The sequence below is a fragment of the Falco punctatus genome (assembly GCF_963210335.1).
Source record: "Falco punctatus genome assembly, chromosome: 11".
Taxonomy (NCBI): domain Eukaryota; kingdom Metazoa; phylum Chordata; class Aves; order Falconiformes; family Falconidae; genus Falco; species Falco punctatus.
This window is the reverse complement of record NC_137591.1, coordinates 16,723,474-16,749,487: the sequence shown is the minus strand read 5'-3', so window position 1 is coordinate 16,749,487 and position 26,014 is coordinate 16,723,474. Positions and strand designations below refer to the sequence as shown.

Here is a 26,014-nt window from a genome sequence, read left to right as displayed (position 1 = left end):
CTCTGTGCTCGGCTGTGCTTTACTCTGACCAAGCAGAGCGCCGGGGCTGGCTATCGCTCATCAGCCAAAGATGCTCTCTGCGAATCTCCCACGTGTCAGTCATCTTTTGTGCTTTAGTGTCTGCTGTGACCATATGGACATTTGTTTGACAGGAGTCTGTGGCCCTCGGGCAGTTCAGTGAGTCATGGAAAGAGTGAACTCACCTGTATCGAGTTTAATCTGGCCTCCTCTGACAGATTTAATTTCTGCTTGGCAGGCTCAGCTCAGTTACCTGGCATCTGACCTGGCTGTGGAGACTCAGCAGCCAGCAGAACACGGCTCGCGGAGGAGCCCTCTCTGTGGATGCAGGAGGAACATTAATATTCATAAGCTGTTACTCATTTATGCTGGTAAATATTAAAACTTCCGTATAGCACCATTTGATCTCTCTCAAGAATAATTATCTTTCAACAGAAATGCGCACATTCAGCAGCTGCAGTGTGCTTGGTAAACGCAGTTTGTTCTAGATAATACTGATTTCCTTGAGGGGACAATATATTTTAATGGCTTTCATTTTCTGTTTGTAAGCATTCACCAGGCTTAAGTGACAGTTGTTTTCTAATCTGATGATGCCGAGTAAAAGTGGTTCAGCCTGTGAAGCTTGAAGGGTTTATGAATAGTGTGGTCAGATCTGTGCTTTTGGTTCAGCAGCCCCTGAAATTTGTTTAGAAATTTCTGTGCTCCTCCCTTAGTATATCAACATATGGATTCAGCAGAGGTGCAAGAGGCTCCTCTATCATTTAAGTAAGTAATAAAGTGAAGACCTTATAGCATGGTGAATATTTGTTGTGGCTGCATATAAGAAAACAGAGCCAGGTTGCTGTTGTGGAGGGAGCACTGATGTTGATGCATAAGCAGCAGCATTATATGATGCCTTTTGAGCACTGTGGCAATCTCCTTGGCATAGATCCTCTTGTAGCAGTGATGGCCATCTCTCTTCTCTGCTGTAGTCCAGGTAACTGTACATGCTCTTGGGGGAAACAATTGCTTGTGGAAGTTGTAGTGGGTAGAGCAGGGCTGGCTGATGATGAAATCAGCTTTAGTGTAAAAAAAATACCTTTTTTCCTATACTTTGTGAGCTGCAATAACTCATTGATTCAAAAGAGCAATTTGGGGTCTGGTTTTTATCTTTAAATCCTTTAGGAGAGAGTAGAGCCTTTGCATAAGGAATTGTTCCTTCCATCTATGTTCCTGTGATCACTGTGGCCGTGTGAGGTGCTCGTGTGCCTGCGTGCCACCCCTTCTGCCTTCAATGTGCAGCCCCATGCCCCTGAGCTGCCAAGTCTCAGGTGAGCATTCTTCACCCTGGAGTGCTCTCTGTCACTGTAGCTCCAGAGCAGGAAATCCTGGACATCTCAGAAAACACCCTACTGCTTGTCCCTAAGTTTTCAAAAGGTGTGGATACTTTGGGGATGAAGGAGGGGATGCTTGCTGGAGTGGAGTAGCAGAATTTGGGTGGCCTATGTGAGTGTAACTACTGGAGCAGAATGGCTTCCCCTCTGGTGGGAGCAGGAGGACGTAGGCTGGAGGCGTGAATATTGGCGTGTTGGTTTGACTGGCTGAGTTGTATTTAAGATTTTTACAGCTTAGAGAGTCCTGACAGACACAGAACTTTGAAAACTATTATGTAAACAGAATATTCATTATAACTGCATTATATATAACTGTATAAGTGTGCCCAAACTGGTTGCTTTCTAACCACGTTGTGAGTAAACAAACAAACGAAGTTAATGAAACTATAATCTCTAACTGCAAGATGCTTTATTTCTGAAGCTAAACATGTTCTGCTGAAATAAAGAGGTCCTGAAATAAAAAGCTCACTGGTTCTAAAGGTGGTAACAGACTCTAAGCATCTGAGGAAAGTATTTCTTGTCCCTTTACTTGTCCTAAATCCATTAGTAACTGCTTCTCCAGGTCCAGAAACACAGTATAGTCTGCATTTTCTTGCTCCTCCGTCTCTTCTCTTGTTTTCTGTAGAGTAGTCATACTCTGAAGGAAAAAAACATACCAGGCAATAATGCACTGTTAGGCTTTGAAACCTGTATGCAACCCCATTGCTTTCCAGTGGATAGTATCGGTGTTACCACAAATCAATGAAAATAAGCATCACCTAGGGCTAGATTAACTGAATTGTCATTTCCTTGGTTGATTAGTTGGTATTATTAAACCATTTACCAAAGAATGGACAGGCAAAACTTTGCTTATGTGAATAAAGGATGGAAGGCTGGAGTCTTTCCTTGCTTGAAGGAGGAATATTTATAGAGAAGTTGCCAAAATAAATTCTTGAAAGAGCAACTGATGTAAAAAGAAAAGCAAATTCATAGTTGTTAAAATGTCCATAGGCTTTAATAGTCTTGCAGGAGTTTCACTTGACCGAGAGCTGAACTCATGTGAACTAGGAATACCTGTTCCTCTCCAAAGAATTGTAAACATGAAATAAGGAGCTGCTAAGCTGTTCTGATTCTGTGCATCCTGATTTTTGAAAGAACTATGGGAAATCCTGCCTAGCAAAACAGGTGCGTTTTAAAGACCCAAAGAAACAAAGAAGGTTTTCTTAATTCCAAGTATAACATACTGTTTTCTCACTCTGTGCCTCCAGCTCTGTTTCAATTCTGTTTTGGCTTCAAACTCTTGATACTCTTGAAATTCTTGTTCACGGTACTTCAGATATTTGACTTCTCTTTCAAAATAATCAAGTATGTTGGCGTGCTGTTAACACAATGACAAACAAGGGTCATTACATGCCCAAAGACACAGAATTATTGCTGATGATCTGAAAGGTATTATTAGTTTATCTATACTGGGAATATACCTATCTCTATCTGAATAATTTGCAGCAAAACAATATGAAGATGTGGATTGAAACCAATTGATTTTGGATACAAATATGCATGGGGTTAGGTAATTTTTATTACACTGACTCCGAGTAGATCATCTTTCAAGAACCTGCGCTGAAATAACTAAGCCAGTTGTAGGTTAGTGATTTCACTAATCAGTTCAAATCCTCACTGACCCAACTTCAGGTACAAAGTAGTTGTTATATTGGGCTTATATTGCTATGTACTGTAGCTCTGCACACAGCAAACCTTTATGGGATGTTTAGAAACTATTTAAGTGCATACTTAAACAATATAAAACTGGGATAGGATTGGAAGAAGATTTTGCGATGTAAAAAGACTAGGTAGCAGGCAAGACTGCTAGACTGGATGAGATGAAAACACTAGCTTGATCTTTGTCTGGGAGGTAGGGGAAAAAAACAACTGAAATTTATGTGGAAATGGAAATTAAAACTGTTCCCATTGTTCCCATGGCCCTTTGGTACAGATAGTCGTTATTTCAAAAGAGAATGAATGAGTGATGATATTAGTAACAGTTTTTAAAATGTGCTTAAATTAAGCTAGAATCAGGTACTAAGACATGTAAATTGAACTACCAAATTTACAGGAAAAAAACCTGACACAAACGCAGACAAGAAGGTGTAAAGAAAAAGAAACTCAGTATATTTACATTACTATGCACTATATAGCATTGTTTTAATGCATGAAACCAGGTGTCACCTTATGCATGTGGCAAAAAATGCTGAACTCTTTATTGCGTTTGCATGTAGCCAGGTTGGACCACTGGAATTTTGCCAGCTGTCACCCAGGTTTCCTTCAGGTGCCTCCTACCTGAGCTCTGCAAAAACAGCTTTGCTACAGGTGGTCTTTGGAGAGCATGGCCATACTGATCTCCAATTGCCATCCATTTGAAAGCAAGATTTTCCAGGCAGGCCTGTTTCTGTGCTGGGTGTTTTCAAGATAAAGATTAATAAAAATTCTTACCAACCTCATTCCTTGAAGGGTGACTTAGTGTCTGACAAATTTCCAAAACATGCAGTACTCCAAGGTCATCAGAAGCAGCTAAAAAATGCTGCTTTGCTGAAAGATATTTGACGAAAAACATATAAACAATCTAAATGCCAAGAGTAACGCATACCTCCACCCAAACGCGAGCTACAGAGGGATCATTTTTGTTGTGGTCTCTTTGGTTTATTGTTCACTGCAGCAAAAAGGCAGGCTTATTGCTCATTTTCTTAAGAAATGAAATTCCATTTAAAGTTTATACTTTTTCAAACCCCCCTTTTTTAATGTTTTCTGTTGCTTTATGCTATGGTAGTACACTTAGAACTGATGTATGCATTATTTTTTTTATATAGAGTGCAGTGTATAAGTATATGATTATATATATAAGTATGTACTTGTAATATGGTATTATATAAGATCATCCAACAGGATTAAGTGTGCCTTGGAGTCATGGGCCATTTTGCAAACAGGGTGGCACAGTAAAGTGCAATCACCGTCAACTTACGTGAGGCAATCCAGGGGCTGATGAAAGTGATCATTGAATTGGAGATGTTCTGGAAGTGAGATGGCTCGTGAGTTTTCTTCAGTATGTCCCAAATATCTATATTTCCATCATCTCTGCCAAGGAAGAAAATTCCTGGTCTTGTTAAGGACCATTGTCCCACAGTGTATCTTCCTGCAGAGCAGCTTGACTGAAGGATTGGTCCATTCTTAATTTTTTTTGGAAAAAAAAGATAGACCCAACAATCAAACATTGCTATCCACTCACTACTTCAGATTTCCTATCACTTGAGAATGTTCACATTTTAAATTTTTTCTGTTACTAAAGTTGTATCAATGGCAAAACTGGTATCGCCTGCAGATAAAGAGAATTGTGAGATATATGTATCAGGCTTTTTTACTTCCCCACTTCAGTCTATTAAGTCATCTGCTGTTAAAATCTGTGGTCTTCAGATTTTACCAGGTGCAGCTAACCAGGATTCTTACATGAGAAGAAATGTAAAAAACCATGTTTCTTTGTCTTCATCTGATGAAAAGACTGTGTCCTAAATAAGGTTTCTTCAGACCTGTTTAGCACACATATTGCCTTTATTCTTCCATTTCCCTAGCAGCAGAATTAAGTTGTTGAGAAGCTACAGTTTTCACAAGGTTGGAATTAAAGATGGTCACTTCATTTTTTTATTTTTTTTTCTGTAAAAGGCAAGTTTACAAAGCTTTTTTTTTTTTATTGTGTTTCCATGTAGCCAGGTTGGACCACTGGAATTTTGCCAGCTGCCACCCAGGTTTCCTTCAGGTGCCTCCTACCTGAGCTCTGCAAAACCAGCTTTGCTACAGGTTTACAAAACTTAAATAGTTTTCTGATGTGAAGAAAAAGGAAACGCTTTCCTTGTACCCCATTTATTTCTAAACTATGCAGCTTTATGACTTAAACATTTCTGAAAATACAGTCTGAGGCTATTATAGTTGTCTTGTATATCTATCAATCATGTTACAACTGTGTTAACTTACTGTAACCTCTTCTTTCCAAATGGCAAAATTCCGGCCTCCAATGCTTAGAATGATGTCTTTAAAAAATGGCGATCTCTGGAGAGTGTTGATAGTTTCAGTGTGGATGGTATATTTCTGAGCGTGCTTCCGACCTAATGGAACGAAAAAGGCAGTTTCTTGTAATTAGTGCTTTAGCGGTCATCTTCACAATGGGAGCTATGCAGGGGGAAACAAGAGCGCAGGATCCACCACAGGCTTCAAAGATACTAGCCTCATTTTTTTTTTGCTCGCAAAGTAGTTACTATAGAGTTACTATATAGTTACTTCCATGAGTTGTGCCAATAGGTACATAGTGATGCACCTGTGACAATGGAGAGGGCTTTTGCTATTCTGTCATGACAGCTAAACTGCTTGCACTTTTGAGGGTGTACTGCTAAATCCTGGTGTCATCAGTGAGGTAAGTCTTATTGTAACCCTAAAAAGACAAGGTATAGATGCAAATACTTTAAAGTTAGTGATATATTAAGGTTTAAGCAGGTATTGAGAAACATGAACTTACTAACTGGTTTTGCTGAGTCACTATCAATTTCCATTTTCCAGTCGGAATAAACAATTTCTCCATCCTGTGATGCCAGAAAAATGAAGTAAATGCTAATATTAGAGCTTGGTGGCTTATACCAAAATGACTTGTTTTTAAGCTGTGACTTAATTATAGCCATCATTAAATATGTTCTGAGTAAATTAAAACCTACATTTGCAGCTAATGACTGGAAAAACACTACAATTTTGGATCAGCATTTTTCAGTTACGTATCGCCAAAACAGCTTTACTTACCATGATGTTATGTAGAAAGTCCTTCCTGCAGAATTAGGTGCTCAGTTTTTACAGTTAGTGTTTTGCTCCAGTATTTGGGGAAAACATGACTGGAAGCAAAAAGGTAGCTAGAAGCCAAATTTTCATTTCCACATGAACTCGACACTGGAAAAGACTTTGGGATTTTAGATATGTAGGGTAGGTAGAGGGCTGGGACTTACTAAAGTAGAAATAAGTTGTGGGGGAAAATGTAGTATAAATGTTTTTACCTGACATTTGGGGAAACTAAAAAAATGGTACTTATTGCTTCTGGAATAAGGAAGTATTAGTTTGTTCCTGACAACAGGTAGTTAAGTTCAGCATATTTTGGAAACATCTTCTAATTCTGAAGTAACCTTGAAGTAAAGATTCATAGTCTACAAAATATTGGTGGTTTATTATTTTAAGCATGTGGCTAAATGCATTAAAATGGGAGTAAAATGTGGCATGTCCAGAAAGACGTTTTTAAACACCTGAAGAAAACGTGCAAGTTCATACACTTGTGAAAACTTATTTAATCATTTAGTCTTTCAGATATCATTAATTAAATTTTCATTAGTAATCTACTACTTTCACTTACTTCAGTTCCAACAGAAAAGCTGGTGGAGATACTCTCTAGCGCTTTCAGGTTTTTGCTTGAAGAAGTTCTCATCTCTGTGTGTGGGCTCTCTCTGGTGGGTACTTCTAGTGTGTTCAGAGATGGCACCTTCTCTGGGAAACAATAGAGGCACATTATTTATTATACACTTAAATTTATCAGTCCAAGCAAATCCTTCGACTCATAAAGGTAGCTCACACATAAAGGGGATTTCAAGAGGAGAGATGAAGGAATGCTTCTGTAGGTTAACTTTCCTGGTGGAATCTCCCCATCACTGCAGCTGCTCTGAAGTCACTGCTTCCCATACCCAGACAACTACTTATAGTAGCCTGGTCCTGTTCATCGGTTTTACACAGCATCAGTAGTGTCTCCATGGGAACTGCCCTTACGCATCCCCCTTCGCTGCTGCAGCCAGGAGCTAACCTTTCTGCACCAGGGAACAGTGACAGTGTGCACGGGAGCAGCTACGCTACAGCAGCTCAGCTGCCAGAGAGGTGGTTTTTGGCACGGTTTGCAGTCACTCTTTCAGGTACTCCAACCACAGCTACTGGCTGTCAGCTTGCCAGCTTTACAGAAGGGTTAGTAGCATGTCCCTACCACAAAGTACCACAGTAAGAACTGATCTGCTACGGAATGTGAAGCGCTAACTTGACATTCTGCAGTGAAAAGTGACCCCTCTAGCCAAAGCACTACAGAAATACCTACAATATATACTGTTACTCCAGGATTGTTTTTCTGAAAACAGTATTCTGTAAGGGCTGTTTCAGGGATAAAGAGACTGGGTGGGGGACCTGAATGGGCTCTTAAGTGAAATCTGGCAGAGTTACTGTGGACACAAACTGCTCTTTTTGTATGCAATACATGTGCATATCTTTGGAGTCAATACATGTATGTCACACAGTGAATACCAGTGTATTTAAGAAACCTTTTTTCCCCAGATGCATTTAGCCGTACGCTTTGTTGCTCAGCTTTCATTATGTGTATACTGAAATATAAGCTTATTAAAAACACTTTCCCCAGTAAGGTGTAATAAAAATATTACCTGGAGTTTTGTAATGATAATGTAGTTCCCTTAAACTAATTCTGACGGGACCGTCCTCTGTGTTGGCACCGCTTCCACACAGGTTTATCTGTTCAGAAGAAAATGTATTTGCTAACTCATTTTGTCAGATCTTGGGAGGTATAAGACTAAATTACTTTCTGCTGTAGTGGAACAGGTCTTTTCAGTCTGGAGCGTGTTTGTAATACTCCACGAACAGTATCTGCCACCTCACATGCAAGCACAGAGAAAATACAAACCCGTGGCTTCTCTTGTGTTATCCTTTCCTTGTGAGGATTTTGCCATGTTTCTAGCAAAAAAACAGCTCCAGTGGTCATGCTTGTTTGACAACTGTACCAGCTGCAGCTTTTCTGAGTAGCATAGAGCAACAGAGTTTCGGTTTTCTTTTTCTTTTTTTTTTTTTTTTTTCCCAACATTATGTTCAGCCTCACTTTTTTCATAAACTGCTATGACCATTTCCATCAGACTGAATTTTGTGTTGCCAGTAATTATGGTTCTGTTGACCGTGACTGTGTTTCACAGTTCGGGACCCACTGAGATAGCATAGTGGTAGAAAAGGCTGACAGGAACTTACACTATTCATACAACTACTTTTGCATCTACTGCAGTTTTTAAGAGGCAGTCATGCTGTTTCTTGTGAGTTAGCTTTTCAAAATTAATTTTATTGAAGTTTCAGAAGAATGTTGAAGTCTTTCATTTCATAATCTGAAGGAAATTCACAAAGAAGTCACAATTTGCTGGAAAAAATTGAAGAGTTGGGTAGCAAAATAATACATTCCTATGGAGTTCTAGCCATATCTACAGTTTGGCTTGATCCTTTTGTTCTGCATTTGTGCACAGTACCTTTATGAGAGGCTTCCAGCAGAGATCTAGATGTTTAAAAGTGTCTGGAACATCACGGGACATATAAAAAAATTCCTCTTCTCTTACTTTCTCAGATGAAGGTTGTTCAGGAAGTTTGGTGACTGGAATATCCCAAAATAATATTGAGCTGCAAAATGATTTTATAATGTTATTCCCTGTTTTTGTTTCAAAGATCAGTTTGCCACACACTTTATTTTTTTTTTAACCTTTCATCTTCAAACTTTACGTAGTAATAGATAATCTGAAAAGCAGACAAATGCTAGATACCTAATTGCTTCTTTTGTAAATTATGGTATATGTTCCTTTATTCACCATTTCATCAGTTGTTATCTATACCAAAGCAGCTAGATAGCATTCATATAGTTCGCTTATGGAAAGTTACTGTGTGAAATTCCTGGAAGCTGAGAAAACTGGACAGAACTCTGTAGCAGGTAATCTAGTATTCCAAATTGAACCTCATCCCCAGTTCTTGTGTATACCAATTTATTTGGTGACTTTCAAGTCAAATGGTCCCACTCACTGGGATGAATCTGTCATCTCATTGGAGTTTTCAGCCCTTGGATTGTTCCTGTTGCTCTACTCTGGACATTCATTCCCAGATTTAATACAGACTGATAGTTTTCCTCATTGCTGAAATCTCTTTCCATTTTCTAACAGGAGTTGCTTTTCAAGAATACCATTACAGTGACTTCCCTGCCCTTACTTTTAGGTGAATACTTCTAATTTGGAGCCCTGATGTGTGAGTAGTTTAAATTATTTTTTTCTGTGTGCATTACTTGCATTACACTGCAAACTTATGAACAACTGTATCTGTAATCATTCTTCTAACTTAATTCTTTGAAGCCTTCTCTGTATTTGATTAGGGAAAATAACTTTTTGTATCATTACCAAATTTTGCACTCTCTGACCCTCCTTTTGATGTAACTAGCAAATACGTGATTGAGCCCAGCCATGCATCCTTGAAGCTTTAAGCTTTTTGCTATCGTGAAAGCTAAACATTTATTTCCACTTTTTGTATTCTTCCCCCTCACCAGCCTTTATCACAGGATAATATCTGGTCATAACCATCATGACTCTTCAGTCCAAAAAAGAAGAGATTCACACAGAACAATTTTGCCAGCTAAATCTCCAAATGAAAATATAATTTTCAGTATTTCTGTGGTCTCAGAATATTTAACAGCTTTTTGTGCAAGTCATATAATCAATGTAAGTGTGAAGGTATGGATCTCCAGGCTAGTGTATGTGTGATCAACACTCTTCTTAAGGTATACACAGAATATAAACGTTTATGTGTGAGGTTCTTCAGTTAATGAACCCTTAATGCCATTACTGTGAAGGGTGTAACTGGCCATGAATTTGATGTGCTTATCTTCTGCATACAGAATTTCAGCTGTTCAGGGTAGGCTGATAGGAATCCAGAAGCATGCTAGTTAAATCATGGAGCAAGCTCTGTAAAGCTTTCCAATGGAAACTGGAACATCTTGCACAGTATGTATTGTACATACCAGTCGGGAGAGCAGGTTACTAGCTGCACGCGAATTTCAGCTCTGTTTTCAAAAGTAGCACCCATTTGGTTGTCCTAAAAATAACAGTAATAATAATTACAGGCACTGAAGATGAGACAAAACAATCATACTCTGCTAAGTGAATACTAAAACGAGTAAAATAGGCTTCTAGAAATAAAGTCACTGTTTATGCTTGGGTAACATTTGCAAATCAGGACTTACTAACTTGTAGTTATAAAGTCAAGCTATTTTACGAATGTACTTCAAGTGAACTGATACCAGCTTTGCCCGCTGAACACCTAAAATTTTATATTAAGTCAGCAGGGTAAACACTTGCTGGCACCACGGCAAGTCAGGCCCTCCTTAGGTTGCCATGTTTGCAACGTTTTTTAATCCAACTTAACCAAAAAGCAAATAATTGAGAAATTTATCTCAAACAGTTAAGTCTAGTGGGAGTGTTGTCTCTTTGTCTAGTTTACACCACAGGTCATCTCTCTCACCATTCAGCTAGACCACACTGCAGGATGGTAGTAGTGGCTTCAAATGTTAGTTATTAATAATTTAGTTTGTGTATGTGGGGTTCTGCTGGTTTTATAGTACTTATCATTTACCAAGTAGTCATTGCTTTATACCTTTATTTTTTACAGAAAAATAAAGGAAAGTTGTCAGGGTGGGAATCAGTGATATAGGCTAGACCCTGACTAAATATATTTTGGCTAAAACTGTACTTATCAACTACGTGGCAAAGTTTTAGCTACTTTTTTTTTTTTTTCTTTAGGCCAAATCCTACTTTTATTTTCATTCATGAGTTGCCTACCTGGAGTCAAAATGGTAGTCTCAGAACCACGCAAAGCTGAATTAGGTTTTGGATATAACTTTGAATACTTTTTCATCGATATGTAATAATAAACTGCTAATTTTAGGAACTGTGCCGTAAAAACTGTAATGTTGTGCAAAGGCCGACACACCTTCCATGCTTATGTAACAAAAAGTATGTCCCAGTACATGTTGCTAGACATTGACAAAGCGATTCCTTTGTCAGTGTTATTTATCAAGCACGGGTCTCCTGTATCTGTTATCCCACATGGACATGAAAACAGCTTTCTGAGCCTAAATCTTGGCAAAAAAAACCCCACACCCAAACAACAAAAAACCACACCATTCTGCTATCCAGTCCCTTTCTTCATGTAAAACATCTGGTACCAATTAGTATCTGTGGGTGGTACTACTGCAGCATAATTTAATAATGAACTGTTACATCAAGCTGATTATGATATTTGTGCGCCCTTTTCCTCGCTTTTCTGGTAATGTTGCTAAGGCCTGCAGTTATCTATAAAGTCTTAAAAATTTGTTTTATTGATACATTCATAAACCTTCTAAAGATCTCAGTTTTCTTCCTCTTGACCTGCTCTTCTACTGTCATTATTTTGCATTTGACTACGTTTTCATTTCAAATTGGTTTGGGCAATGATTTGCAGTATTTTGATGGTAAATGATTACCCAATACTCCTGTAATAGTGTTGAGCCCTTTAACTACATAGACCCTAAGTACTATGGAGCTCTAAAATCATCATAGAAAATGTAAGTTTTGAGTACACAGGCGGCACCTAGAAGAATTAAGGTAATTACAGTAACACCATTCTTGGGTGCCTAGATATTTGGGTAATTGAAATTATTTCTCTGAATTATTGGTGGCAGGCTAGATTGCTCAAAGTAGAAATTCAACGTATTTTAGATACGGAAGGCTTATTGTAATTTTGTATGCTAATTTTCAGTAAAGCTACAGTGGTTTTTTTTCCAGTAAGAGCAGATTCATATCAGATTGAGAACACAGCACAGCTGTAAAGCACAGCAGGACAAGTGGCACCAGATTATTTAATATTTAGAAAATGCAGTGAGAAAGAATGAAGGCTATTACAAAAAATCGAATCTTTAGTATTTTATCTTCAGTTTACACTATGATTTCTGAGGTTGTAGATAGAAAAACAAAAGAAGAAAAGTGAATTTTTAAACTCACCTTAAAATAATCTGGGAGCCAATGTATATCTGTTACTGGTTTTTTATGACTATACTGTATGGAAGAGACTGCGCAGTATCTCACTAGAGGTGGCTCTGTGTTACTCTGCTGGACTTGCATAAGTGACGGCTAGAAATGTTTTAAAAAGAGATATCTTAGTGTATTTCCAAAAAACGATAGTAGAACTGTCAAAGAAAAAGGGTTATTTTACATGCTGTTAATGCTTCTTCACATATTTCAGATCAGTTTATAGAACTTTCTAGAGGTCTAATACCTTCCCTTTGGATAAATAAAAATAAAAATGGAAAGGATCAAAACAGGCCTTTGGATATGAAGCTCTAAAAAGAATTCCAACGTGCCTCCACAGGCATATGCACATCCATTTATGTTACTAGTTCCTCCTCTGATCTTAAGTGCCTCTTCTACTTATCCCCTTTATAATCTCCTTCCATTGAAATCTTCTCGTCTTCCAAGATACCTTTTTTCTGTCCATAAAATTCCGGAATAATTTTCAGTATTACACTCACAACAAATGCTATATGTGTTTGATAGGCTTCCTAAGGCAAGAGCTGAGTGTATGTTGGTGCCCGTTAAAGAACAGTCTTATTGAAGCCTAAGTCTGCACAAAATGCAGTAAAGCTGTTAAGATGGACTAATCGGGCAGAAATTATGTTGTGATAATGGGTTTATTTCATGAACTCATCAGGTTTCTTACCCTTTCTAGTCTCTCAGTACAAAGGTTATCTGCTCCTCTGTTTTGAGCCAGGATACCATCACCCCTTTTTCCCCACAGACATACAGATGTACCAGAATATGTTTGGAATGGAAGCATTTACCATATTAACAGCTGTTATCTTGATTCCATCAGCAAAAGTTTTTGCATTTTGCAGCTTTTCTTCATGCTGAGAAATATCCCACAGTACAACCTACAATGAGAAGTGAGTATATTACAAAGTATTTAATCTTTTATATTAATATGCATCTTTTCAAACACAATTCATGGAGGCTTGAAGAAAAATAAGAAATTCACTCTCTGTACTAGACCTAAGGAAGTCTTTAAAGTATTGCCTCTTCAGTCTGATGCAATTAGTTGAAAGGCTACATTTGTCTCAACAAAAAAAAAAAAAGTCTTTACACCTTGACCTATTTATCAGTACTACAAAGAAGCATCGTACAGTAATGGCTCAGCTATGGAATAATGACATGTAACTTCAGTACAGGATCAGAGAATTTCTGAGACTGTGACACCTGTGTTGTGACGCTATGTGTTACTATGGATGTTGAGTACGTCTCTTCAACCTTGTTTTTATATTGTAAGAAAATACAGAAATACCCGATTTTATTCTTAAACAGAGAATTAACACCTGTCCGTTGATGCAGCCACCAGCAATAATATTTGGATCACTGGGACTGAACTGAAAGCAGTAGATGTCTTCAGGACACTCCAACATTAACTAAAATGAAAAAGAACAAAATAGTTGAGAAACACATTTGCACTGATTGTTCTCTTGTTGTTTAAACACTCAGCGTATTTAAAATTCCTAATTAAATACCTGAGGGTGGATAGGGTCAAAAGAACTCCAAAAAAGTATTAGTGACTGCTGCAGCAATGATTTGTCAGAAAGGTTAACTTGCTCTTTGTAAGAATGCCGCTTTCTTGCTGACACTGCTATAATCCCTGATTGAGAGAGAAAATGAATTTTCTCAGAAGACACGATTCAAGTTTCAACACACTCAATTATTCTGTGACTTATAACTTCTGAATACAGTGCAAAAAAACCACCCAAAAAATTAATAACAAACAAACAACAAACCCCAAACCCACCCAATCATGTATTTATATTTTTCTTTTTACAGATCAACTTTGAGGAAATTATTTTTGTTACTTAAGTTATTTAACAATGAGTCATAGAACCCAAGCATTAAGATCAAATTCAACTTTTTTGCTACTACTCCTTAATGGTGTAGTACTGCACCTGAAATGATGTGACAGGCACATAGTCCTTGCCACCCATCATGAAATCAAATCTTCTGTAGCTGAATTAATTTTCTACACAGACTGCAGTGATAGCCATTAGTATGCTGTGCAGCTAGGACATTTATATAGGACTTAATTGTGCCTTTAAGCCTGGCTGTGTAGAGCAATAATTCACAGCGGGAAGCAGGAGGAGATGTTCAGTGTGCCTCCTGACACTTCCAGGCACTCAGCAGAGGCATGTCCCGTTGTGGCTGTAACATTCCTCACAAGTATTAGGCATGCTATGAGGACCAGGGAGAAGAACAATGGTATGCAAAGCCACCAGAAGAACCTGGCACAGTTGCAGCCCCACTTAAATGAGCTTCTTAAGGGAGAAATTTCCCTTTTCTCTGATCTCCACTTATATATTAGCGTGAGGGACTTCGCATAGCCTGTCTGAACTCTACAAAGAATTTGTCTGTCTCATTTTTCACTTTGTCTCAAATCAGTAATTCAGACAGATACACTAAATCAGATTTGATTTGTTTTTAAATTTGAAAGCTGATAATTTTATGAAATATGCATATTTTATAGCTGTCATATTAATACGTGTCATTCAAGTCTCAAATTAGTATTTTAACTGCGTTACCATAAATGGTTGGATGCCAGCAAACGCAGCTAATAGTTCTGTCCTTGAGATAGTGCAGATCTGTAAGTGATTGGTATGCTTTAAGACAGACATCTGGCTTGCCACCAGAACTGCTTTCATCTTCTGCTAGGGCCTTCCAGTCATCAAAAAAAGCATTCATAATTTCATTTTGCTGCAATGCAATTTCCATTCTGTTTTGTGAAAAGAACAGTTAACACTTTCAGTAATCCAGATGTCACTACTCAGTAGTAGAATCGCAAATATTTCTGTAAAGAGGCAACTTTTGATTTACATAAAATTATGACTACAGTAGTAAAAAAAAGAAAGTGTTAATTCCTCAGTGGTGCATCACTGTAAGGAAACCCTCTTCCATTTAAATATAAATAACTAATTGTAACAATAATTTAACTCTAGTTCTGTGTGGATTGAGTACAGTGCAATTGTCCAATTCTTGTGCAAAAGGTGTCACTAAGTGGGACTTGTCTTGTGACTAAGGGCTGTAGGACAGCACCTTTGCTCTTCTGCGTAAGCCTCTGCTTGAGTGAGCAGTGTTTGAAAGATCAGCTTTGCAGCTTGTTCAAAAAGATGTATCACTATCAACTCTAACAGTTCTAACATCTATTTAAACCAACATTCATATTTATATGGCATAGACTTCACGTTAATTTTCACAGAAACAAATTTTAAGTTAATCTTTGTTAATATTAAGCTAATAAGCAAAATTATATATTTTTATATATAAGCATATTATTTGTATAAAAGAAACAATGTATTTATATATTTTTATATATATGACCTGTATTTGACCAGATAAATGGTCCACTCAGCTAGGAGTTCTCGCTTGTATTATATATTATTTCAGGTAGCCTTTAACGTGTATTGCTGCATTAATTTACCTTAAATGTACTGAAGTAAGAAATTCTTTCAGTTTCTCAGATGACAGACTCTCTTCTTTCTCTTTGTTTGACAACTGTCTAGGAAAATACTGCGTGGCTGCATTTTTTGGATTGGTCCTAACCAATTGGAATAAATCTGAATGTAAGTATACAAACAATTTCAAAGACAGAAACCCATGTAATGTGTAAAATTAAAAGATAAGTATATTCAGTTTTTCTAGAAGCTCTTTGGAAAAGAGTGAAAGAAGAAAGTTGCAAACAGAGTATCTGATTCTGTTCTCTTGATCAGTTTGTAACTGAGCAATTCCAGAAGAGTTAATTTACATGACTTTAGTTGAGATCAGAAATGGTGCATAGCTTAATAAACAAGCTGATAAATATCTTTTCACACTTACCATTTTGTCTGAGTACTAGCTTCTCTTATTTTTGGAACAATTTGTATGCCCACATCTTTTTCAAGCATTTTAATACTGAAAGTTTTTTCTTGATAGGACATGCATTCAATGTAACTGTCTTTTACATGTGAAGCATTCTTATCAGTAAATGTAATTGGTGCACCAAACTTTCTGCGTACTCGAGAAATCATATACTTAATCTGGAAAAGAGATTATTTCTGTAATTAGCAGAGGAGAGAGGTTTTGGAGAGTTTGTTTTGTAAGATGGCAGCATTCATGTAATTGTAGAATTAGTTTTATGGTTGATTTTTGTGCTGAGTTTACTTATATTTCTGCATTTTGAAATTCTGAAGTGCTCATATAAACAACCTATATGTGTAATAGAAGACAGATTTGTATTTCTAAAACAAGTTACCTTTAGGTAACATTTTTGGACTACTGCTAGTAAGATAAGAGAAGTACATTTTCTAATTCATACAGTATCAAAACTCCACCTTTAATTAAAGGATTGATTTGTATGAGGTCTTATGTAATACTGCATTGGACTTCCAAGACTTAAATGTTCAGCCCTTCCCTCTTAGTGCAATTCTCAATTTTGGGTGAGATATTTCAGCTTCCATTGAAGTGCCTAGGGACAGAAAAGTACTCCAAAGAGGATCCTCAAAAATCTGAGTGAGTTTTCTTATAGCATGAACTGGGAATGAAAAAGGGAAGTGGCTTAACTTCTACCCAAAAAGGGAGGGAGGCACTTGATTTCAGGCAGTAGAGAGGTGTTGCTTTGTCTTGGATTCATAACCAGGTAGTTTTTCCCAACACCTCCCACAGAACTGGAAAGGAATGTAGGCTGAGAATACTTCTGAGTGGACCTTGCCAGCAAGGTAGATTACAGATTACTTGGACTGTGAATGTGGGTTAAATTTAGTGGTGGTTAATTACCTTTAGAACAATCAGACATCTTTTTAAGTATAAGAAAGATGTCCAGTTGCTGAGAACTATCAAAACTTAGCCAGTCTTCCCTGAACAGGGATTTAGGTATTGAGTAAAAATCACTGATGGAAAGTTAAATGTTTGGAGATGCCCTACACATCACGTTAGGTGACAGCTGTGATTGGATCTGCGCTTTGGATATATAATTTTCTCAGGATAATCTGTAGGTGTAGTTAATCAAATATGTCCTTCTGTGAAGTCAACTTGTAATACCTGTGCTCAGTAACATTTAATCCAAGGTAAACAGCCGTTAAAAGTGTTGCGCGCTGCTTAAATGCCATCCATATAATGGAACGGAGTTCACTGGGCTCCATGGAAACAGGACTAGGTCCTTAGAATATCACAGTGACTCAGTTTGTAATCTGGCCAGACAGTAAATTGAGCAAAAAGTGGCAGAGATGCTAATGACCAAAGATTATCAGGACTTTTGAATTTACAGCTTAAAAAGTAAGTATGTCTAATGCAGTCTCACATGCCTTATTTGCACAGTTTAAGGAGAGCAGAGTCTTAAAAAAAAAGTTTCTGCCAGCACTTTCAGTTTTTGTTAGAAGTTGATTTGTTTTCTTGAAAGACCTCAAACAAAACTAGAATTACAACTTTCAGTTTCCTGACTTATTTTTTTTAAGGAACTTAAAATAAATTTGGTTTTTTGATATTAATTTTATTGACTAACATTTGTTGAGTCTGACCTTTTTAACACTCTCTTTAACAGATTCCTCTTCAACTTCCTTTTCGCTGCCAAGAGAAACCCAAGGTTTGTGGATACGAGGCTTATAAGGATGGATTTCCAGAGTTCCCTCTCTGATTTCTTCTTCTTCTTCTTCTTCTTCTTCTTCTTCTTTTTCTTCTGCAGTTTCTGGAGGCTATGATATCAGACAGTGAGACATAGTACTTTTCAAAAATTAGTTGCTGAAATGTAAGTATAAACTAGAAACCCAGTTTTCAGTCTTCATTTACATGTTCTTTATTTCTGTCTCAATGCAGTAAGCCTGACTACACTGTGCCCCTGGGGAGGCTTGGGTTAGGTCCCATTTTATTCATTCATGCATTAGAATTTTCCAATAAACATGACATATTTAATATTTAACTGCTAAAGAGAGACTGTTGTCTTGAAAGCATATAACTATTCTATAAAAAGAATTTATAGTGATTATCTACATTAGGCCCTCCTGCCTGGAGCTGCAATTTGCTTTTCTACTGTTACTTCTCCTGATGCTGGGTGGCAAACTCATGTTGAAAAAATATATAATCTACCCATAAGCCTTCTCCTAAGATGCAGTGCACAAGGGGAAATCTTCTATGTATCTAGAGTTATTTAGAACTCAAGAACATTTTAAAGTATAATTTGAAAAGCATATACATACATTTTGTGAGAAATAAGTATAATATTTCTTTGAAGACACCCAATATATTATCTTTTATATTTATGTCTTGCTTAGAGACCTGGGTCTTGGCAGAGAAAATTAATACTTATGAGGGTTAAACTGGCACTCTGAAGTAAAATACAGAAATTCAATTCAGTCTTTCTCAGTATAAAAGATATTTTTACAGTGATACAGGTATTTTTGCATGATCAGATTAACCTTTAGAAAAACATTCTGGCATGCCAAGCACATCAGATGCTTACGAATACAATACCATTCCTGGGGTATATGTTTGCGACAAGATACTGAAATATTCATAGATAGAACAATGCTGTGGGACACTTGGATTTTCTTACCTTCACAAAGTTTTCCTTGGCTTCCTCTGAGGCAACAAAGTAAAAGTTCTGCCCATACTGGAACTTTGCATCAAAAACTACCAAAAGTTCTTCCCCTGGATATTCCTATTTTAATTAAAACAATTAGTGGAAAACTGAAAGCAAATAACATAAAAAACAGACATGAGCCTGTGACTGGCAGAGCCAGTACTAGTGTAAATTCACTATCTTTGATTAATCTTTTAACAGAGATTTTCATGTACTAATTGGAAAGAACAGATGGATTTTATCTTGTAATAAAAATTTCTGGTCCAAACCAAATTTCTTCATACAGAGAATCAAACAGAAAAGAAACTGTTTTAATAATTCTCAATAAATGGGCTATGAAATAGGAGAAGCCAAAATATGTGAAGTTCTGCCAGTTCACAGAATCAAAACTAGTAATATTTACATTACTTTTAGCATATTTCCAATCTACAGTTAGTTTAAAAAAAAAAAAAGTGCCTGGAGAGCCTTTGGATATTACAGCATTAGTGTATTTACACAGAGTCAAACAGGGACAGACCTTATCATCAAAAGAATATACACTTAGAGAGCATGAAGTCTTAAAGTGAGAATGAAATAAGCTACGTACTAGGACAACTTTTTTGACAGGGTGGAAATCAGAAATTGTAGCTCTTGTTTTCAGGTCCTGAATGATGTCCTCTTTTTTAATAAATTTGAAACAATTTTCTTCTGTGACATCTTCATCAACTCGGCAATTAAAAATTTCTTGGGTCTTTGCAGTGAAAAATAAAGGAAAGATTTCTGGGTGGCCTATGAGAGAAAGTAAAATTGCTTGATAAACAAATTCAGCGTTGTTTAAACATAAACATATACCTCAATAACTCTGGGTCTTTACTGTTTCCTAGCAGCATGCTTTTGAATCTCTCAACTTAGTTTTTGGTATTTTGGAAGGCATGGAATACAAATTATATTACATTTTGTTAATCTTGGAAAATACCCAACACTTCCTACTTAATGAATATGCTACTCTTAGTATGAGGGGTTTTTTTCCTCTCAATCAACAGGTGATTAAGAGCTTTAGTGAAGAGTTATAAATGGACTCTTTTAAATACATTAAGGACACAATTGCATGCCTCATATAAAAGCCTTGAATAAATATACTCTAGTCCTTTCCTGTAGAGTGGTGCCATTTTAAGCCAATGTTTAATCTAGATGAAGCTTCAACACCCTCACAAGTAAGGACGCTTTTGTGATTTTGGACTTTCATCTTCCTCTCATTGAGTTCAGAGTGCAAGATCATTAAGATTTGAGCCAGATGTTTCTTTTCAGCTTTGCTGGAGAATATATAGCTGTTGTTTTCTACACATGTGATCATTCATATTAATTCAGAACAAGCTATTCCTTATCCTGGCTCCGGCACTCTTCATTGGCTTTAGTGAGGCTGGGTGCTGTCAGGTGCCCCATCAACTGTGCTTTGCAAACACTCAATCTGAAGGTAATAGCCAGTGCTTCTTGTTAAGTGTGTGTCAGCTGTATGTAGGAACACTGGTCCTTCCCATATTACACGTTCTGCCTTCCAGCTTACATAACAGCTGTAAGCGATGAAGAGCACTATAGGCCCAGCTAGCTGAACCCTGCTGCCCAAGGGACTTCTCCTCCTTTGCAGTCCTGCCATGCTAGCAGCCTCTGCCTCGGCCTTCGTGAAGAATGCTCTTACCATGGCAGCTACTATACTTGGTCTGAGAAGGCTGGCAGATGGTCACTTTGAATGTTCATCTTTTTGATAAACTGGAAAGTGTATAAGATTTAGGGACATGTGTACATGGGATTTTTATGTACTGCAATGGGCTGGCTTTTGTGATAATAGCTGATACTTTCTGTCACCTTTGTCTCATTTTGAGTTATTTAATATTTTATCTTAATTCCTGGTGCCTGTGGTATCTTTCTTTGTGTATGCCTTAAACTGAAGTGGATACTTCTAAAGTGATGATACTGACCAGCTGGCTCAGCATGTTTTGAGAAGCCATCTTTAACCTAAGCCAACAAAGACTGACAAAATGATAAATCCTCCTTAATCTCTATCATTTGGGAAGCTAAATCTCTGCATAAGCCTATCACATAATACATAATGTTTGATGAAGCTGACATTTATCCTTTAAAATCTTTCAGTGCTGCTCCTCCACTGCATCTGCTCTGTTGTAGTCATCCACTAAAATTAATGACATGCATGACGCTTCTGCTACACCCTGCACTACACCAAGTGTCATTTACTCAGCATTCACTAGTCATTTTGTAGCGCGCACAATCCATTTGTAGCATGCACAGTCTATTAGTTCACTTTCTTCACAAGTTCTAGCCAATACTGCATGACTTTACTTTTTGGTATCTCAGGGATTTCCAGGATTGCTCTGTGGACGCTTCCAAAAAACACAGAATCATAGGTATGTTGATTGGGAAAGAACTCTACAAGTCAGCCAGTCCAAACTCCCTGTTGGTAACAGCAGACCAACATTTAACCCTTTTAAGGAACCGCAGAAGTTGATCTGCAGGACCCCCAGGTCACCCTGGCCAAGGGCATGAGGCCCCATTAGGGTGTCGTTAGGAAGCAGACTCAAACCCTAGTACAAACTGCAACACTACAGACACACTTCACATTTCAATATAATGGAGCAAAAAAAAATTAGACCTCTTTTTTGCAAATGAAATTTCATAGGATAGAAAGAGGATAGAAACCTAGAGCTGTGCACCAGAAGAGAATGCAACTTCCACCCTCTGCCATACACAGCTGGCTCACAAGAGAGAATGGACAGGAGAGCAAAAGAACAAGAAATTTGTATGTATCACAGTTCTCCGAGTTGGTTATGTGGCTAGCGCAATTAGGAGTGCTAGAACCCATAGAAAATCTATACTTTGCTGATTCTTCTGTGAATTTTTTTTGGATCATTACCATGGCTTAAACAAATAGAATTCAACCCATCAGAATTAGATTTTTTTCTTTGATACATCAAAAATCCTAACCAGGAGTAACTGTTGTTTATTCAGTAAGTTTGTATGATGTTATTTTTTAAAATGCTGAATTGTGCCTACAGTCTTGTTCACAAATGCTAACGCTAAAAAAATCCTTTCAAAGAGATGTAGGTTTCAATGTCAAATGAAACAATGCAAGCATGCATTAAAGTTAAGCAAAAATACCATCAACATTACTATGAGAGAGAGCAGAGTTGGCCAGATAGTCTAAGTGCATTTTCTTCAATGCTCTATTGCTGTAAGTCCTAGTTAAAACCAAAATAATGTTCAGAATTAAAATATGTACATCTTCTAGTCTAATGGACTAAAATTATATATTCTAGAATACTACATTATAACGTTCTCTACTATAGAATCTATAATATAACACAAGAAGCTGATACTGGATTTCTAACTATTATGAACATTTTTATTAAATGCTGTTTTCCAGTAAAAAGTACGTAGCATCTAATCAGAGGCTTCACATTGTTTTTTCTAATAGCAATTTTTACTCATATGATTTGCAACAGTCAACAGCTCTTAGTGCTGTGGTCCTTCACAAAGGACCAAGAAGCCCTTAGAGAAGTAAAGACACTTGCAGTTCTTAGGCTGAGGAGGTACCATGTATACAGTTTAAATCTGCGCAGTGTGTGCATATAGTAGCATTATTTTCCTGCTTTTAGCAAGAGGTTTCTAGCAAGTTTAGATATTATGACTCTAACCTTATTTGCCACTAGGTGGAGGTAAAATTCTGACAAAACTGTACCTCCAGCACCACCGAAATAAATCTTTTTTTTAAAGTAGTACTTTCACCATCTGAGGGATCATTTATTGTCTGTTTTCATTAATTGCGGCTTAGCCATTTCAGTGATGCTAATCGGAGTGCAATTTTCGCTTCCACCTGTGTGCTAATAGGATTATGTAGGAAGTGATTTATAATTTCTTTAAAAAGGTTACCACATTATTTTATCTTTTAGCAATAAAAGCTGTACTGTTAAAAGTCAGTTAAGAAGATAACCCTTTGGGCTGTTCCTGTAAACCATTATTAATTTTACATTGACATCAACATTAATGTAAGTTATACCCGAGGAAGAACTGCGCAAATCGGAAGAAAAATCCAAGCAGAAATGTTAAAAAAATTTAAAAATTAGGTGGTGTTTAAGAAAAAAGAATACTTTAATTCAAATAATTTCATATTTTAGCTCTTAACTATGGCCACACTTAAAACTTGCACATAAGCCAGAAGAAATGCTTGATATCTTGTGACTTTTAAATGGCAGATCTTTTCCCCTACAAAGCAAAAGGTGTTAATGTATATTGATATCTATGATTAAAAAACAAGTGATATGCTAAAATCATCTTACCAAATTTATTAATGATTTAACAAAGATCAAAGCTTTAAAAATGATAATATTTCAAGTGTTTCTTTCAATTGCTTAACTACTACTAAATGTAAACATTTTGCATCCTATGATTCTATTGTGATGGTTTTTACTTCCTCTGATCTCAGCTCCTCTCGACCCAAGATAAAAACATCTTCTACAAACCCATACCTGTTCCAGCATTCCTTGTTGCACTGCCCTCTACTTGGAGGGTGGTATGGAATCACTACTGTAATAGCTGCATTTCTTCATAGTTTCTTTTTTTGTCATTCATAAAAAAATCTTTCTTTTTCTTTCCCTGGCATCAGTAACATTGAAGCTTCAAAATGCTTGAAGTATTCCAAAGCTATTACTTTAAAGCCCAGTCAACACAGCACTTACCTATACCAGCCATTGAAAGATCAACTTCATCTTTTTTACCTGGAATATAACAACATTCTGTTATCAGATATTTTTCTTCCTAACAAAGTAACTCTAAATATACAGTCCTTTCCTTATTGGGGCAATATTTAAAATCTCTCTCTATATTTAAAACTAAACTGTGACAAGGAAACAAAAATTAATTTCTGTTCACTTTGCATTTAGTATAAGAAATGTGCAAAGCCTTTTAAAATAGGCCTTTATTTTAAGGAGATGTTAGCATATTTTGAAACTCTGGAGATTTTAAAACTAATTTTTATTTTGAGCAGGTGGTCTGCATAAGAGAGAAGCCATAAGAAATCTGTCCTCTTGTGGCACACACCGCAGTTTCCATGGCTGAAAACTGGGACTGCTACCTGATAGCACCTGCCTGGGGCAGTTAACCTTTGCAAGTCATGGGAAGAGGAGATAAACGGGCAAGGCTCACAAACACCAGCCAGGAGCAGAACTGGCAGGTGTGCAGGTAGGAGCAGATGTTAGTGCCCTCTGACAGTGGTGAGGTGGGCAGGCTTGCTCTGGGTGGCAGGGTGTTGCAGGAGCTGGGCTTTCTTCAGCTCCTGAGAGAGGATCTGCAAACCTCGCAGCAAGGTAGGACAGGAAGAGATTAGCACTGATGTGCAGGATATTCTCTGCAGCACCACAGCTGTTAATCAGCTGGAGGGAAAAGGTGTTTAAAAGGTGAAAGCAACTTCATGAAGATGGCTGTCATGACAGAAAAATAATCCATGAAACAAAACCCAAGCAAGAGTACATGCCCACCCTTTCTGAGAACGTGCATGAATCACTGGAAACAAATATGTGTATATAGCAGACTCTTTAGCCTTGCACTTCATTAACTATACACTTATTAAATGACACAAGTGAGGCAGTATGTCAGCACATCTCAGAAGAAACACAATACAATGCACTTCAAAATTACGTTGTGAGACTTTGGTATATTTTCAGGCTCTATTATCGTACCTTTACAGTGTGATCCTGAGCATCTGAACTCCTGCTTCTGGGGACACCTCTCTCTGCCTGATGCTCTCTCTGGGCTGTTAACTTTTGTGAATCTCCCCACTTTATATTAAGCCTCCCAATTTCCCATTCAATACTGTTATTATGACACCACAAACTATTACATCTAAACTACCAAGACAGAGTGTAAATATTGCAATGTAGCTTTCTTGTGTTCCATATATTAGTTAAAACCACATAATCAGTAATTGTAGATCTCTCATTGATATACAATAGCGGTTTCTTATTTCTCTCACATTTACCTAAATACATGGGCCCAAAATAATTAAGGTAGCTGTCATGTGAGACCACGTTACTGCCTGTTTCATTGCTGCTGTACCTTACGTACCAAGCTGTGTTCGTTTTCCTTTTGAGGATTCCTTAGCTTTGTTTTCACCTTTCTGTTTCTTTGCCGAGGTTTTTGGACCTTTTGAGGAGGTCTCACTGGATATGAGATTTTCTGACATTTTTTCAGATTTCTCTAGATAAAGATACATATCATCAATAAACTTCAAACAGGCAACAGAATGCACCATCTACGAGTAAAAATTTGGTCCATGACTTTATGTAGTTTACCATTTTAGTAATATTTTCATACACTGCCAAAGGTATGTTCCATAATCTTAAATCATAAACTGTATTTTGATATGCTATGTGGAAATATGATGGAAATACTTCTGTCCAGGGGTGACTAAGTATGGAAATCGATGATGCAAAACAGTGAAGGGTTAAATGAGAATAGGGGTTTCCCTTACAGAAAACTAAGGACCTGAGCTACAGTGGGAAGAGTGCAGGTGGAAATTCTCCAGTTATAAATGTTTGTCCTAATGTCCTTAAGTGTACATCACTACTCAAACTGTACAAAGCATTTATGTGCTTTTCTATTTCCAGTTCACTTTTCAGTGTAGCTCTGTGGAGGACAAATTTAGGAAGTTGTATGCATAATTACGTGTAGCAACCACACACCGAAGACAATACAGTATAGAAGGCTACTCTTGTTTCATCGACTCTCCTTCTTCCCAGTACCTGGAATAAGGATGAGAACAGCAGCATAGAAAAGGCTCGGTTCCACTGGGAAGAAGGAAATGCCGTGCAGCCTGCCCACCGTACAGGCAGGGCAGCGCGCTGCCACAAGATACGCTGCCAGCACCATCGTGTGGAAGGTGCCGACAGAACAACTGCATCGGGATGGTCCAAATTCTGTTAGCAGTAATAAAAAGGGTTGGATGTTATTATTCAACAGCTAGAGGCATTCCATTGGGATAAGGACAGTTTTGTTTACATCGCCCCTCTCCCATGTTCCCACTTTTTTTTTTTAAGACTTTAAACTGACTGGGAGAGGAACCATTTTTTTTA

At 37.4% G+C, this 26,014-nt stretch overlaps 1 protein-coding gene across 8 annotated transcripts in view; it reads right to left on the bottom strand.

Moving 5' to 3' along the window:
- Positions 1-1,783: 1,783 nt before the first annotated feature.
- DNAI3 (dynein axonemal intermediate chain 3) overlaps positions 1,784-26,014 on the bottom strand; it is a 29,301-nt gene continuing 5,070 nt past the window's right edge. For 2 of the 8 annotated variants that reach the window (XM_080406733.1, XM_080406734.1), the window contains exons 2-22: positions 25,008-25,139; positions 23,624-23,662; positions 19,483-19,664; positions 18,870-18,974; positions 17,839-18,012; positions 16,163-16,362; positions 15,768-15,884; positions 14,872-15,062; positions 13,819-13,943; positions 13,630-13,719; positions 13,102-13,191; positions 12,266-12,394; positions 10,249-10,322; positions 8,723-8,870; positions 7,862-7,949; positions 6,802-6,932; positions 5,929-5,992; positions 5,391-5,521; positions 4,387-4,591; positions 3,865-3,956; positions 1,784-2,748 (exon numbers count right to left, since the gene is read on the bottom strand). In XM_080406733.1, the coding sequence (XP_080262859.1) occupies positions 2,563-2,748; positions 3,865-3,956; positions 4,387-4,591; positions 5,391-5,521; positions 5,929-5,992; positions 6,802-6,932; positions 7,862-7,949; positions 8,723-8,870; positions 10,249-10,322; positions 12,266-12,394; positions 13,102-13,191; positions 13,630-13,719; positions 13,819-13,943; positions 14,872-15,062; positions 15,768-15,884; positions 16,163-16,362; positions 17,839-18,012; positions 18,870-18,974; positions 19,483-19,664; positions 23,624-23,662; positions 25,008-25,125 (2,679 nt within the window). In that variant the 5' untranslated portion in view covers positions 25,126-25,139 and the 3' untranslated portion in view covers positions 1,784-2,562. Of the gene's footprint in view, positions 2,749-3,860; positions 3,957-4,386; positions 4,592-5,390; positions 5,522-5,928; positions 5,993-6,801; positions 6,933-7,861; positions 7,950-8,722; positions 8,871-10,248; positions 10,323-12,265; positions 12,395-13,101; positions 13,192-13,629; positions 13,720-13,818; positions 13,944-14,871; positions 15,063-15,767; positions 15,885-16,162; positions 16,363-17,838; positions 18,013-18,869; positions 18,975-19,482; positions 19,665-23,623; positions 23,663-25,007; positions 25,211-26,014 lie in introns of those variants that run through there. The other 6 variants (XM_080406737.1, XM_080406736.1, XR_013931154.1 and 3 more) reach the window with 5 other exon arrangements.